Below are 13,736 nucleotides of genomic sequence, written 5' to 3' on the forward strand. Positions count from 1 at the left end.
CACCAACCTTACTTTGTCTCACTTGCAAAGACTTTCTTCAGCATTTTGTCTATATGCATTCTTTGTACACATTCATACCATGTACTCTATAGTCGCACATTTAATTCTTTACATCTGGTTCATCATTTTGCACATAAAATGACATAATGCTTTGACATAATACCTGAAGATCGCATGTGTCTGAGAACACTGGAGGAGTTAATAAATTCAAACCATGTTAAGCTCAAATGAAAATCAAAACTGACATACACATGCCCAATTAAACATAAAAACTCTCAAAATATATACTGCATATATCTAGAAATGTACTTACTCAATGGCAGCCCGATATGTGTTGATGGCAGAGGGTACATCATTTTCCAGCAGGTATATCTTTGCAAGGGTAGAAAATGTCTGGTGGTGTTTATTCTGTTCCAAAGCAAAGAGCAGTTGTTCTCGTGCCCCTTCATAGTCCTTCAAATGCATGTAACACACACCTGGGAAAGGAGGGGGGAGGGGAGAGAAAGAAAATGTAACAGTACGTTTTCAGACTGGGAGGTCATGCTACCTATCCTAAGAATGCATTATCCTACTTCTGAATCCCTCCGTCCCTCCCCTCCTCAAAATGCTTTTCTAGTTTTGTTCCAAGTAAGATATATAAAATATATCACTAGTCAGAAGCTTTAGCACCTAAATATAAATGAAAAAGTAACTTACCTAAGTTGTGGTGTAGCTCCCAGTCTGGCTTATCAAGTTTGTCCTCAGCCTGTAAGTATGCTTCTACAGCCAGACGGTGCCGACCCAAGAGATACCTGACACATGAGTTAGTCATGTACAACTAATTTCAAGTTTAGTACAACAACAAAGATTCAAATATATATACCACAGAGTGGGGCTATTTGGCACCAAAAAATAAATAAATAAATAAATAACTTTAAAAGTTCCATCCATTCATTCATCATACAATCCTGTGTTGCCCCATAAGGACCGTAGGAGCCTGGGGTTAGGCAAGTTGGTCCTGACATCTAAGATGAGAGTGACCTGCCTCACTCCTCCCCGAGTGGCATTATGTGAACAGTAAACCCCAACAATCCCTTGGATATAAACCTGCACTGGCTAAATCCAATTGGAGAGCCTTAATTGCCCACTAAACCACCAGGCACCATAATTTGGTTATATGGTTACCATCCAGCATAGTAAATGGTTTCCTGGTGTACAGGAAACTATTTGGCTTGTCACTCAGTGTAGAATTACCCACAGGCAGAAGGAAGAGGAAAGAATGAAGGAAAGAAAGACACAAGAGGGAGTGTAAAGTCACCTGCAGGCAGAAGAAAGAGGAAAGAATGAAGGAAAGAAAGACAGAAGAGGATGGATGGAAAGAAGGATGGAGGAGAGGAAAGGACAGACACCCGAGAGCAGCACTACAAGGGATTACTTGTATGTATATACTGTATATACAGTATATATATATACATATACACACACATATATATATATATATACACACACAAGTAATCCCTCCACTATCCGATGTAATAGAGCGCCAAAAGCATGTCTGGAAAGTGGTCCTGTCCGGAAAGTGGGCCCCTGCCTCCTGGACTGGTACTTATGGACCTTAACCCAGCCTAACTTTGAAAGCCACCTAAATAACTCCCTTCCAGACATGCATAGCACCTATTTAAACCTATTTAAGACCCTGTTCACACCAATAATGGACATAAAGCATGAAATAAATGAAAAGGAGCCAGAGAATGAGGAATTAGAAGTGGTTGTGGAAAATATTTAGCAGTGTACAGGGTACTTACAGCACGTCTGTGGCCACCTCCTCTAAGGCTCTGGTAGTTGTGAAAATGCTCTTGAAGCACATACAGTAATCCAGTGTTGTGCTGCACTTAATTCTTTCCACTGTGAGTTATAACTGTTTAGCACTGCACATTCTGTTCTTAACTGCACCACACCAGTTTTAACCACCACTTTGCACTCCACACTTAACCCCTACACCGCGGGCATGTTTACCGATGTTTTGCGTGTGCCGCAGGGTTATTCGGGCTCCGACAGACTTTCAAAAAATATTTGCCAAAAATCAGTTATTAGTCCTAGAATATTAAAATTATATATGCTTATGGCACATACCTTCAGCTTTCTCCTGGAATGTTTGTTGAGCCTTCGTCAGTTACCGTAGGACTTGTGGAGACCTCTAAATTTGGGTAACGAAGTCTCCACTTTACACTTCCCGACAACCTGTAATATGATTACCACAGCCAGATATTACCACTATAAACACTACTCTATGATTTTCAAGTAGTTTGGGATCCATACTCCAAAAAAAAAACCACTGTTAAAGCAATGAAAATTATGAGCGCGTCTGACCGCCGCACTTGCGCTAGTTCGCTCTTGGTACTCTGTCATTTATTATTCATAAAACCCCTCACACTTTATATTTCTATTACTATATAACACTTATATATATATATATCTACAGTCTTTATCCATAAGTTTCCTTCAGTAGTATTAGTTTATTGTCACTGTAGGGATTCAATTTCTTTCAGTAAAATACGTAGCATTCACTTTCTCGTCCTGTATACTAGCATTGAGAGTGAATGTCACTATCATCTTCACTTTCATAACTCATAGTATTCAGACATGCTTGAGTGAAACTTTCACTTTCATTACTCCTAGGGTACATACTTGTATTCTTATAATACTACTCATTTACATTTCTATTTACGTTCTCTATTTTATTTACGTTATTTACATTTCTATTTTATTTACACTGTGTTATGCACTGTCACTTGAAGTAACTTATAAAACTATTTTCCATTGTTCACGTATATTTACATTCATTACTTTCACTTGCTGTTTACACATTATTTACAATTCCACTTGCACTGTTTTACTCAACAGAAAGATCGTAGTCACTCTTTTATCAATTGTCAGCCCTTTACCTCTTTCCACACGAGGTTTAGTAGGGGGTAAAGGTCTCGGTGGGGTAAAGGTCTCGGTGGGGTGGAGTCAAGGGCTTTTCGTCTCATTGACTCTCCTCCTCTTACTGACTCCCTTCAACCTCTGTCTCTTCGCCGCACTGTTGCGTCTTTATCTCTTTTCTATCGCTGCTTTTGTGGTCACTGCTCCTCTGAGCTGTCTGCTTGCATTCCTCCACCTCTACGACGGGCGCGTAGCGCCCGTCTGGCAGCAAGCTCTCGTCCCTTTTCTGTCCAGCTCTCTGGTGCAAGAGTTGGCCGTTGCTCCCAGTCTTTCATTTATGCAGCGGGTCGGCTCTGGAACTGTCTCCCTCTGTCTGTGTTTCCTGCTGCCTGTGATCTCCAGTCTTTCAAGCGCAGTGTGTCCAGGCATCTCGAAATGATCGGATCTTGAATTTGGCTCTCTATTGTATTTTGTTTTTCTCTTGGAAGGAACTGTTACTGCGGGCCATGGCCTTTGGTTCCTTCTTCCTCGCATAAAAAAAAAAAAAAAAAACAGGGCCCTTTGCATGGGGGTGAAAAAGGCCCTGAAGTCAGCAAGAGGAACAGACGCGTACCTCCTCTTCGGAAGATGAGAGAGAACTGATAAGGGAGGGCTGGCCCGGGTAGAGGCCTACTTAGGGGATATTCAGTACTACCAACGTAGCTCTTGAAACAGCTATGTATTTCACTGAAATGATTGGCAGGAAATCTAGACAATACATTATAAATTAGGTAGTTCCAGGTGAATGTAAATATCACTTAGGCTTCTCTCTTCCCTCCTTATGTGTATATTTATTACGAAAATAGATTATATGGCACATTTCAAGGGGAAAAAAACAGCGAAAATTAGCGAACGAGTGCACGTGAGGTGTTGTCAGGTGATAATTAGCCAATTCCAGGTGTATGGCACTCTCACTTACCTTATTTCTTTCTTGTATATATTATTTGGTATAAGAATAGGGCAAAGGGCTTATTTCAATGGATGAAATCAGTGAAAAATTCCAGGGAAGATTTACTTAGCGTAGCACGGCCGGGCAGGCGAGAGGATAGGGTAATGGAGGGGGGGTAGGGAGGGGAGTCAAGAACGGGGAGAAATGGCTAAATTGTCAACAATGGATGGGAGTACAGATGAGATTAGGAGTGCTGACTAGTGTTGGACATTGGCAGTACTGATAGATGATACAAGCCCCCACTTGGAAGCCCGGGTGAATTCAAAATAACACAGAATCACAAAAGCGACGCCCCGCGGTATGATCCCTTGCTCCCAAGCGTCACGAAAGTGATGCCCCGCGGTTAAGGGGTTAATCCTTTGCACTCTAAATTCTAATTTCTTAACACTGCACAACACTGTAAATTCCCATGTGGTCTAGTGGCGAGGTATTGCAGTTTATTCACTGTTTATTCACAAAAACAAGCACGTGCGGCATCCATTGCGATGAACATCTACCCTCGATGGTGGTTAGGTGGTAACTGGGGAGTGGGGAAGGAAGGGGTGAAGGGGCCGTGCATAAACAACAGCTGTTCGGTGCCACGCTGCAATTTCAAATTAAGGCTGGGGAAAAAAATTCGGATTTTGGAGGGATTTGTTTCTTTTTTGGCCATTTTTGGGTTCCGAAGGTCCAGGCCCACAGTGTCCGGTAAGTGAGGAGTCCGAAAAGTAGGCGTCCGGATAGTATAGGGATTACTGTGCATATATATATATATATATATATATATATATATATATATATATATATAGACTGTGACAGAACTTGATGCACTATCATCAAGAAATGATTCCTAAGGTCATTAAAACAAATATTTTATGACCTTGTGCTGAATTTGCAATGATTACGAAGTAAAGAGTATTTACATCTGAATAGCCTGAAAAATAGGGGATAAAACACTCATTTCACTTCCTTGTTGTCACCCTCTATCCTTTATGTTTTATTTTTACTGAACACACTAGTTTTCAAACCAAAAAATAAAATGTTCGAAGTATAGAAACAACTCTGGAAGATAAATACCAGCACTGCCACTCCTGCCATTAATCCCTGTAAAGATCTCCTTCACAATTATCAAGGAACAATACATTCCCAACATATATATGTTAAATTTGAAACATCAGTACTGTATGTAAGTACGTTTAAGTATTTGGGTAGTGTGATGAGTAAGGATGGAGGTTTGGAGGGTGAAGTGCTTGAAAGGGTACAGCAGGGAAGAAAGGTTGCTGGTTCCTTGAAAGCAGTGATAAGAAACAGGGAAGTGAGCATGGAAGTGAAAAAGTTACTACATGACAGTATTGTGATACCAACTCTAACGTACAGAAGTGAAGCTTGGACATTGTTGGAAGGACACAAGTCAAGAGTGAGAGCAGTGGAAATGAGTTATTTAAGAGGAGCCTGTGGAGTCACGTGGAGAGACAGGCTGACGAATGAGGATATAAAGGAGCGTTGTGGTGTGGATGTGGATGTGATAGGAAGCGTTATGAGGAACACACTGAGGTGGTTTGGCCATGTGGAGAGGATGGAGGGTGAAAGACTGACGAAGAGAGTGTATGTGAGTGAGGTGGAGGGGGGAAGAGGGAGGGGGAGGCCGAGGATGAGATGGAGGGATGGGGTGGAGAGGTATATGAGAGAGGGGGGTGTGAGTTGGGAGCAGGGCGGTGAAATGGCGGGGGACAGGGCGACTTGGAGGTGATTTGTTTGTGGCCACCCCAAACGGGATTGAGGCGTCTGGCAATAGATAGATAGATAGATAGATAGATAGTACTGTATACCAACTTTTTCTTTCCCTGATCATCTTCAATCCGGCTTTTGTCATCTTTGTTCAGAGCCCTCTCATTACTCCATTCATAGCCTACATACTCTGGGCAGGAAACTACAATAAAACAACAAACACAAACACAAAAACGTTACTTACAAGGCACGTGCCATCTGCTTAATGTTATCCACACTACTAGGGTTGAGGATGTTGCAGAGCTGGAACAATTCAAACGATTCCTGGATCTTCCCTTCCTGCCGCAGAATTAGGCCCTGCAATGAATATGATCACTGTCATGAGGCCATTAAGTTTATTATCATGAGATGTGGTAAACACTCACATGAAAAAACATACTAAGGATTAAAAAAATACTGTACAAGTTCTCATTAAAAGTCACAGACATGTTCCTAAATACTGTATAACAACTTTTTCTATACAACTGGGTTGTGACTGTAAATTGGGGGGAACTATACTGTTTTTTTTTATTGAGGCGAAGATGCACTTGACAGGTTGGTGATGACTGACTGAATGCAACACATCCGAATAACATTGTTGTATTTCAAATAATTACCAGTAATGCAACGACATTATTCGGACACGTTGCATTCAGCCAGTCATTATCAATCTGTCATGTGCACCTTTGCCTCGATAAAAAAAAAAACGGAGTATAGTGAATAAACTCAATGGCAACAATGATACTTCAGTATGTACACTTTCTGTATTTAACTATGGTTTTCATATTTAAAAAGATGATACAAAAGGCAACTAACAACAAGGATTTACTGTATCACCAGAAGGCACCAGGTATGGATAAATATATAACACAGCAGAAGTGATGGAGTCCCAAATGGATACCTATCATTTGCTAATCATGGAGTTCACACTGATACAATGCATTATCCAATATTTGCGATTCTTAGGAAAGTGGGCAACCTGGACTAAATATTTGTAGGGACTGGTGAAGTATCCTTTAAAAAAAAAAAAAAAAAAAAAAAAAAAAAAAAAAAAAAAGTAATCTGGTACTGGTCAAACCATTTTACCAACTGGTTGGCAGTGATTGCAAATCTTACCTATTCTATCATCTAATTCCTTGCTGTCTCATCAGATGCACAGGGGCCTGGTGCTAAGCTATTAGGCTAATCCAGACATTTAAGGTTAGCATGACCAGCAGTTCTTCCTTGAGCGACATTACACGATCATGAACTCCAACCATCCTTGGATATAAACCCTAAAAGGCTACAACCATGTGCAATGCCCTACACTTTTTGAGCATCAGGGACCTATTTGGTTAAATGGTTACCCTTCACTATAGTAAATGGTTTACTGAGCTAAAACACACACACACACACACACACACACACACACACACACACACACACACACACACACACACTCAGAACAGAGTATTCAAATGAGTCCCCCAGTAACAGTCAATCCATATTAACTCATTGGTTTCTTTGAGTTTTAACCAACAAAAATATTTATGAGATAAACATATAACAAAACCTACCATCTACAAACCACAACTTTCCCATTTAGTTCCACCTCAAAAATATATATGCAAAATCAGGATAAATTAAGTGAGGTATACTTAAAAGATGACTGCAAACAGGCATGAGATGACATGCCTACACTGAGATGCTATGCTTTATGTTAGATGAAAAATATATGGACATTTTCAGGCCATAATACATTATGAAATCCTCTGCTGTTATAATGAACTATCACTGCTAAACCCCTTCACTCCAATGGCATACTGTACAGTAATCTTTATTTAATTCAGCTCAGAAGAAATGTATGGGTTAGATGTAGCCTCAATGAACTCCTTCACAAGATGACTTGTATAAGATGAATAAAGATGCCAGCTGGAAGCACAAATAACACAAATGATGTGTGTGGGTTGAAGGGCTAAATAAAGTCATGTACATAATACCTGGACATAGTTGGCATACTCGCACATCCCTCTGGTCTCCTCCAGCTGCTCCCGGATGAGCTGTTTGCAAACATCAAACTCCTTCCTGACATAATGGAGGTGGATCAGCCAGTTGCGTCTCTCCACAGTCTGGAGCTCTGGTGCTGGGGGGTGGAAACTTTTCTTTAGGGGTGAAGCAGTCCTCATTTAAAGCAGTTTTACTTTCAGCAATTTAATTTCACCTTAAATGTTTGGACTGAGATGACTACCCCTGAACTCCTATATTCCTGAAGAGGTTAAACTGAACTGTAAAACTGGTTAAGTTTTACCATAAAGCAGCTGATAAATTAATATCCTTCCTCAATTTAAAGTTGTGTGTTATTTATTATAAAGCAGCTCAAAATAAAAATGACCAGTAGCTATATATTTGTGCTTCTACCCCTTCAGTCATGGACAAAAAGTACTGATAAGTTTTGCTTAATGCTGTTTCACTTGCATTACTTTGCCTGAACACATTCTAGATTTTATGAGAGGTCTAACTGTACCCCGCTGTTTTATTAACCCTATCAGGTTTCTGGGCCAGGCACATTTTGTCAGTGCTAGGGTCAGCCGCTCTCACATCTTCGCGGCGCGATATTTTTCTTTGATCCCTCTGTGTAAGTACACTTCTCATGACAGAATGTTGGTTGTGGTGTCATTTTAAAGCTGAATAGTTGTACTTTATCGCAGTATGTTCCAAAAGGGAGAACAAAGAAAATAAAATGTCAAAATGATGAGCTGAAGTTAGGCAAAAGCCAAAAATTCATACCCAGCCATAGGAAAATATTCGGCAAAAAAAATTAAAATAATAATAATAAAATAAAGATATGTAAATCTCGTTTAAACCAAGCAAAACTACAATTAATTACCGGTACCTTTACAATGATATATAGATTGTGGTAATTTTTACATTTTATTGCACAGTAAAACAAAAGGAGAGATGCACAATTTTACTTTAGTCTTGGCCACACATTCGTTTTGCAATCTTTTTCTTTGACTGGTCAGTGTAAATACATTTTTTGTGATAGGATGCTGGTTGTGGTGTTATTTTGAAGCTGAATAGTTGTACTTTATCGTAGCATATATGATCAAAAAAGGAAAACAAAGAAAATAAAAAGTCAAAGTGACGAGTTGAAGTTAGGCAAAAACCAAAAATTTTATACCTTGCTGTAGAATATTCTTCACCAAGAATAAAGCGATAAAGAAACAATGCCATGAGTCAGACCAGCTGTGCTGTACCTGCCACGTCTAAAACAACCATTCCGTGACGTTATGCTTGAGCCTCTGTTATGACACGTAAATGCAATTTATGGCTAATATTTTATGAAAGTTTCTCAAAATGACGATTAAAAGTGTCATCGGAATCTCTGAGGTTGGATTTGAAATGACGATCAAAATCATCATCGGAATCTCAAAGGGTTAACTGTGTTGTAGTTGTTGTTGCTGCTGCTGTGGTCCCAGGCTCATCTGGATGTGAACTTCGTTCACTGTGGGTTGAAGGTGCCCTTCTCCTGCAGTTCACCATCCTCCTTTCAAGGGATAAGGAGGAGGTTCAGAAAGCCATACAGAGCTAAGCAGTGAAGCTATATGGTAATATCAGTGACACTGCATGAAGGCACTGCTCTCTAGCACTGTAAACTATGTTAATAGTGTAGTGTATACAATTAGCACTATCATCATATTGAGCTGAGTATAATTAGAAAAAAATTACTCCCAACTAACACAAATTATGTGGCAAAACTTCATTATTTTACTTAAAATAGTAAATGGTAGATAACCTTATTGTATTCCCTTTTCTCCTCAAAGGGACAATATGAGAGGCAAATACGGTACATATATTTACACTGACTAAATCAAATGCAGTAACTCTGGCAGCAATGTAACTGCTGCTTCTAGCTACTACTGTGTACCACCTTTTGTTCAAATCAGTTGCAAATTTTTCATCGGACAGATTTTATTGATTCACAATACAGTATACAAAAATTCTTCTACATCTGCTATCACTTTCATAAGTAAAGATAATGATCAGACTTGTTACACAGCAGACCACATCAAAACCCATGTGTCTTAACAAGCCCAACCCTCTCCCCTTCCCATCACTTCCATCCCTGCAATACAGAATATAGGTGCTATACCATAATATGTGGGGCACCTCTGGTTTGGATACTTTACAAACATTAAGCCCATGGATGGGGTAAAGCTTACAGATTTTCAAGGTTTTAAGGAGAGGAGATGAAGGAAGGACACAGAACAGGAACTTTAAAAATCAACTGGCAATGCCTTAATCATTTGCCTGCTGTTGGACTCCCACCCCTGCAATGGTGCAAATACAGTAGACCCTCCCTATAACAGACTAGCTGGGGGAAAGCCTGGTCCAATAAAGCCGATAATCTGTTGTATGTGATGGTCCTCCCAAGATAGGACTTCAAACACATGTGTGAAAATAAATGAGCACTACTGCATATTCTAATACTAAAAATGAAAAGTACACCCATTTTACACTATCTTGGCCCATAATTTTGCCCATTTGCAGTTTATTTCACATCCTTGTCATTATATTTCTTCATGACTAGTAAAGTATTACTGTATTACAGTCTGTTATTACAATGCAGAAATATTGATGGGGAGAAGGTAAAATCAGGCCAGGTTGGAGTAAAATGGGTAGGGAACACATGTATTGTGACCGAATGCGCCCATTTACCAGACACTGTTCATTAAAGCTGACGGAAGTCCACTGGTTTCATAGTGTCTATTAAATCTGATATCTGATCTATCGAGGTACTGTACATTAAATTGAGGGTCTACTGTAATAACAAATACATCATTTTCTTCTTATGAGCACAACTATGTTTAGGTAATTAAGTACTCCAGTCAATCAATACAGTACCAAGTAGTAATAACTAAACCTGAAAGATCTACTGCACTATTAAAACCTCAGTAAGGCAAGTGCTACACACCTTCTACAAATGATCAAATGCCAGGTAATGGGAGTTAAATAAGTGAATATAAAATTCATACAGTGTATCCTTAAATACCTTATAATGGGAGATAAATAAATGAATATAAGATTCATACAGAACGTCTTTAAATACCAACCTTTGCGTGGTCGTGTCTTTGCCTTGAGGGCTGATCCAGGGGCAGTGGTAGTGGATGTCATGCCATTGACATGTGACTCAGGTGTTTCTGTCACAGGATTCATGGGTGAAGGGGTTGTGTTCTCACTCTGAAGAGAACAAAATCAACATATAACTCAGTGAAGCTAATCTGCCCATCAAAGACTTTCATCTGTAAAACACAGTTTGTATTAAGTTGTCATTGATAGGGTATTAATACAATACAAGGCTCTGACATTTAAAATATGGCTTAAATTTTGTATCAAAGACAAAATGAATTATCGAATACTACCTAATTCCAGTTCATAATTCAGATTCACATCCATATCCACTTCACTGCGATAAAAAACAAGACAGCGAGCACTGACTTTCAAAACTCAGTGATGTGATCTTCATAAAAAAAACTTCTCAGTATACTGTGCATGAATTTTGTAACTCTGACTAAAATTGGACTCAAATTATTGTTCTCAACTGCACATTCTGAAAGATAAGAATTCCATGCTTGCATAGGCCACCCTGGTTCACCTGACTGCCATTTACCAAGCCCTATGATCTTCTGCAACATTGGTCTACTTCCCTAGCTCTCACATCCTTTCTCTGGACATCATTTCATGTCTTCTTTAGTCTGCCATAAACATCACTTTGCAAATACAAGTACATTCAATATCAATGCATCCTTTTCACGGCACATGGCTTTCTGTTCTCTGTTCTGAGATGGTTTGGACATGTGGAGAGGATGGGGGGTGATAATTGGGTGAGGAAGGTGAGAAGTGTTAATATTGGGGGTGGGGTTATGAGGGGTAGATCGAGAAAGACAAGGGACGAGGTCATTAAGTGTGACCTCAGGGATAAGGGACTGAACAGGGAGGGTGCAATGGATTGTGCAGAGTGGAAAGCCGCCATTAGGTGACCAAGGCCAACGCATACAAGAATGTTGGAGCCTTTAAAAATGAAAAGAAATGAAACGTCCTGAAATTACAAATCCATCTCACTTTATCATTTCAGCAGTCAGTAAACCCAAATGAGCATGCATCTTCTTCCTTTTTTGTTTTTATTTCAGTACCACAGAGAATTTCACTTCTCACACTTGAAGCATATAATTTCCCTTTCACATGGAGAGAGATTCCCTTCACCATCAAATGAAGTAAAAACTCAGAAATATTCTTCCTACCACTTCGCTCTGCATCAGACCGCATCCTACTGCCTCATATCTTGACATAAAATAAAACCCATCCCATTCTGTACAGGCAGCTGTTGGCAAAAAACTCAATCACTTTTATATACTGTACAACACATTTTATGTAATGTACAATATATAAAAGTTATGATGTTTGAAAGGAATGAAGTCACAGAATGCACAGTGAGGTTGGAGGGTGAGGATATGGAGAATGAGAGTGCATTCAAGTAACTGAGTAGTAAGATGAGTAAGGATGGAACTTTTAGGAATGAAGTGCTTGAAAGGGTACAGCAGGGAAGGAAGGTTGTTGGTTCACTGAAAGCGGTGATAAGAAATAGGGAGGTGAGTATGGAAGTTAAGAAGTCACTGCATGACAGTACTGTGATCCCTACCCTGATGTATGGAAGTGAGGCATGGACCTTGTTAGAGGGGAACAAGTCAAGAGCGAGAGCAGTGGAAACGAGTTACTTGAGAGAAGCATGTGCAGTTGACAAATGAATAAGTGAAGGAACGTTGTGGATGGATGTGGATGTGGTTGAGAAAATTAGGAGAACTACACTGAGGTGGTTTGGACATGTGGAGAGAATGGAGAATGAAAGACTAACTAAGAGGGTGTATGTAGGCGAAGAGAAGGGAGGGAGAGGGAGGGGAAGACCATTGAGGTAGGGTAAAAAAAATCCTACCTCCATGGGGAAGACTGAGGATGAGGTGGAGGGATGGAGAGGTATATGAGGGAGGAGGGAGTGAGCTGGGGGGAGGACAGTCAAATGGTAGGTGGCAGAGTGACTTGGAGGCGTTTTGTCTGCGGCCACCCTTTGCAGGATTAGAGTGTGGGGCTATAGATAGACAGAGATTTTTTTTTTTCTACATATGATTACTGATAAGGTTAAGAAGTTTAAACACTCCTCAGGAAGAAATATGATTATCCATCCATCCATCCATCATCCAATCCTATGTTGCCCCATGAGAAGCGGAGGACCCTGAGGTTAGGCAAGTTAGTCCCGTCATTTAAGATGAGAGTGGCCAGCCTCACTCATCCCTGAGTTGCATTACATAACAATAAACCCCAAACACCCCTTGGATATAAACCTACACAGGCTCAATCTGACTGGAGTGCCTTAATTAACCACTAAACCACCAGGCACCATAATTTGGTTATATGGTTACCACCCAGGGTAGTAAATGGTTTCCTGGTGTACAGAAAACCATTTGGCTTGTCACTCAGTGCAGAGTCACCCACAGGCAGAAGGAAGGGGAAAGAATGAAGGAAAGAAAGACAGACAAAGGAGTGTCAAGTCACCCATAGGCAGAAGGAAGCGAAAAGAATGAAGGAAAGAATGACAGAAGAGGAACGAAGGATGACAGGAATAGGCAGACACCCACAGCAGCACTACACTGAGTGAGTGGATGGTGAGCACCTCCACCTACCACCAAATATGATTATCATAACTCAAATACACAAGTCATAACTGACCCAATCAATATAAGAACATTAGGTAAATGGTTCATTAATAAATGACGGATCTTGTTCTCTAGGATTTAACTACAAATAAAAGCTACTCTAAACACACGTACTTGAGGGTAGGGAATGGGAGAGGAAAACAAGAAGATAGGATAAATACGAGGCAGAGGAGGAGGCAGGAGGGAGAAAATAAGGACAGGTAGGAGTAGGAGAGATAGGAGAGAAAATTAGTTAATGATTTCTTAACCTGTGGAAAGCAACGCACTCAACACGGTGATTCAGTGGTAGAGTTATCTATTCTGACAATGTTAATTATGCCTCATGGTTGAGTCATTACAGCACCCATGGC

The 13,736-nt window shown here is 40.1% G+C and overlaps 1 protein-coding gene across 3 annotated transcripts in view; it reads right to left on the reverse strand.

The window, feature by feature from the left end:
- BBS4 (Bardet-Biedl syndrome 4) overlaps positions 1–13,736 on the reverse strand; it is a 54,196-nt gene that overhangs the window by 31,295 nt on the left and 9,165 nt on the right. For all 3 annotated transcript variants that reach the window (XM_080268677.1, XM_080268676.1, XM_080268675.1), the window contains exons 2-6: positions 10,732–10,858; positions 7,618–7,760; positions 5,844–5,956; positions 697–791; positions 314–476 (exon numbers count right to left, since the gene is read on the reverse strand). In XM_080268677.1, the coding sequence (XP_080124803.1) occupies positions 314–476; positions 697–791; positions 5,844–5,956; positions 7,618–7,760; positions 10,732–10,858 (641 nt within the window). The remainder of the gene's footprint in view (positions 1–313; positions 477–696; positions 792–5,843; positions 5,957–7,617; positions 7,761–10,731; positions 10,859–13,736) is intronic.

The sequence above is a fragment of the Coenobita brevimanus genome, chromosome 29 (assembly GCF_032717465.1).
Source record: "Coenobita brevimanus isolate Jiangsu-jjx chromosome 29, ASM3271746v2, whole genome shotgun sequence".
NCBI lineage: Eukaryota > Metazoa > Arthropoda > Malacostraca > Decapoda > Coenobitidae > Coenobita > Coenobita brevimanus.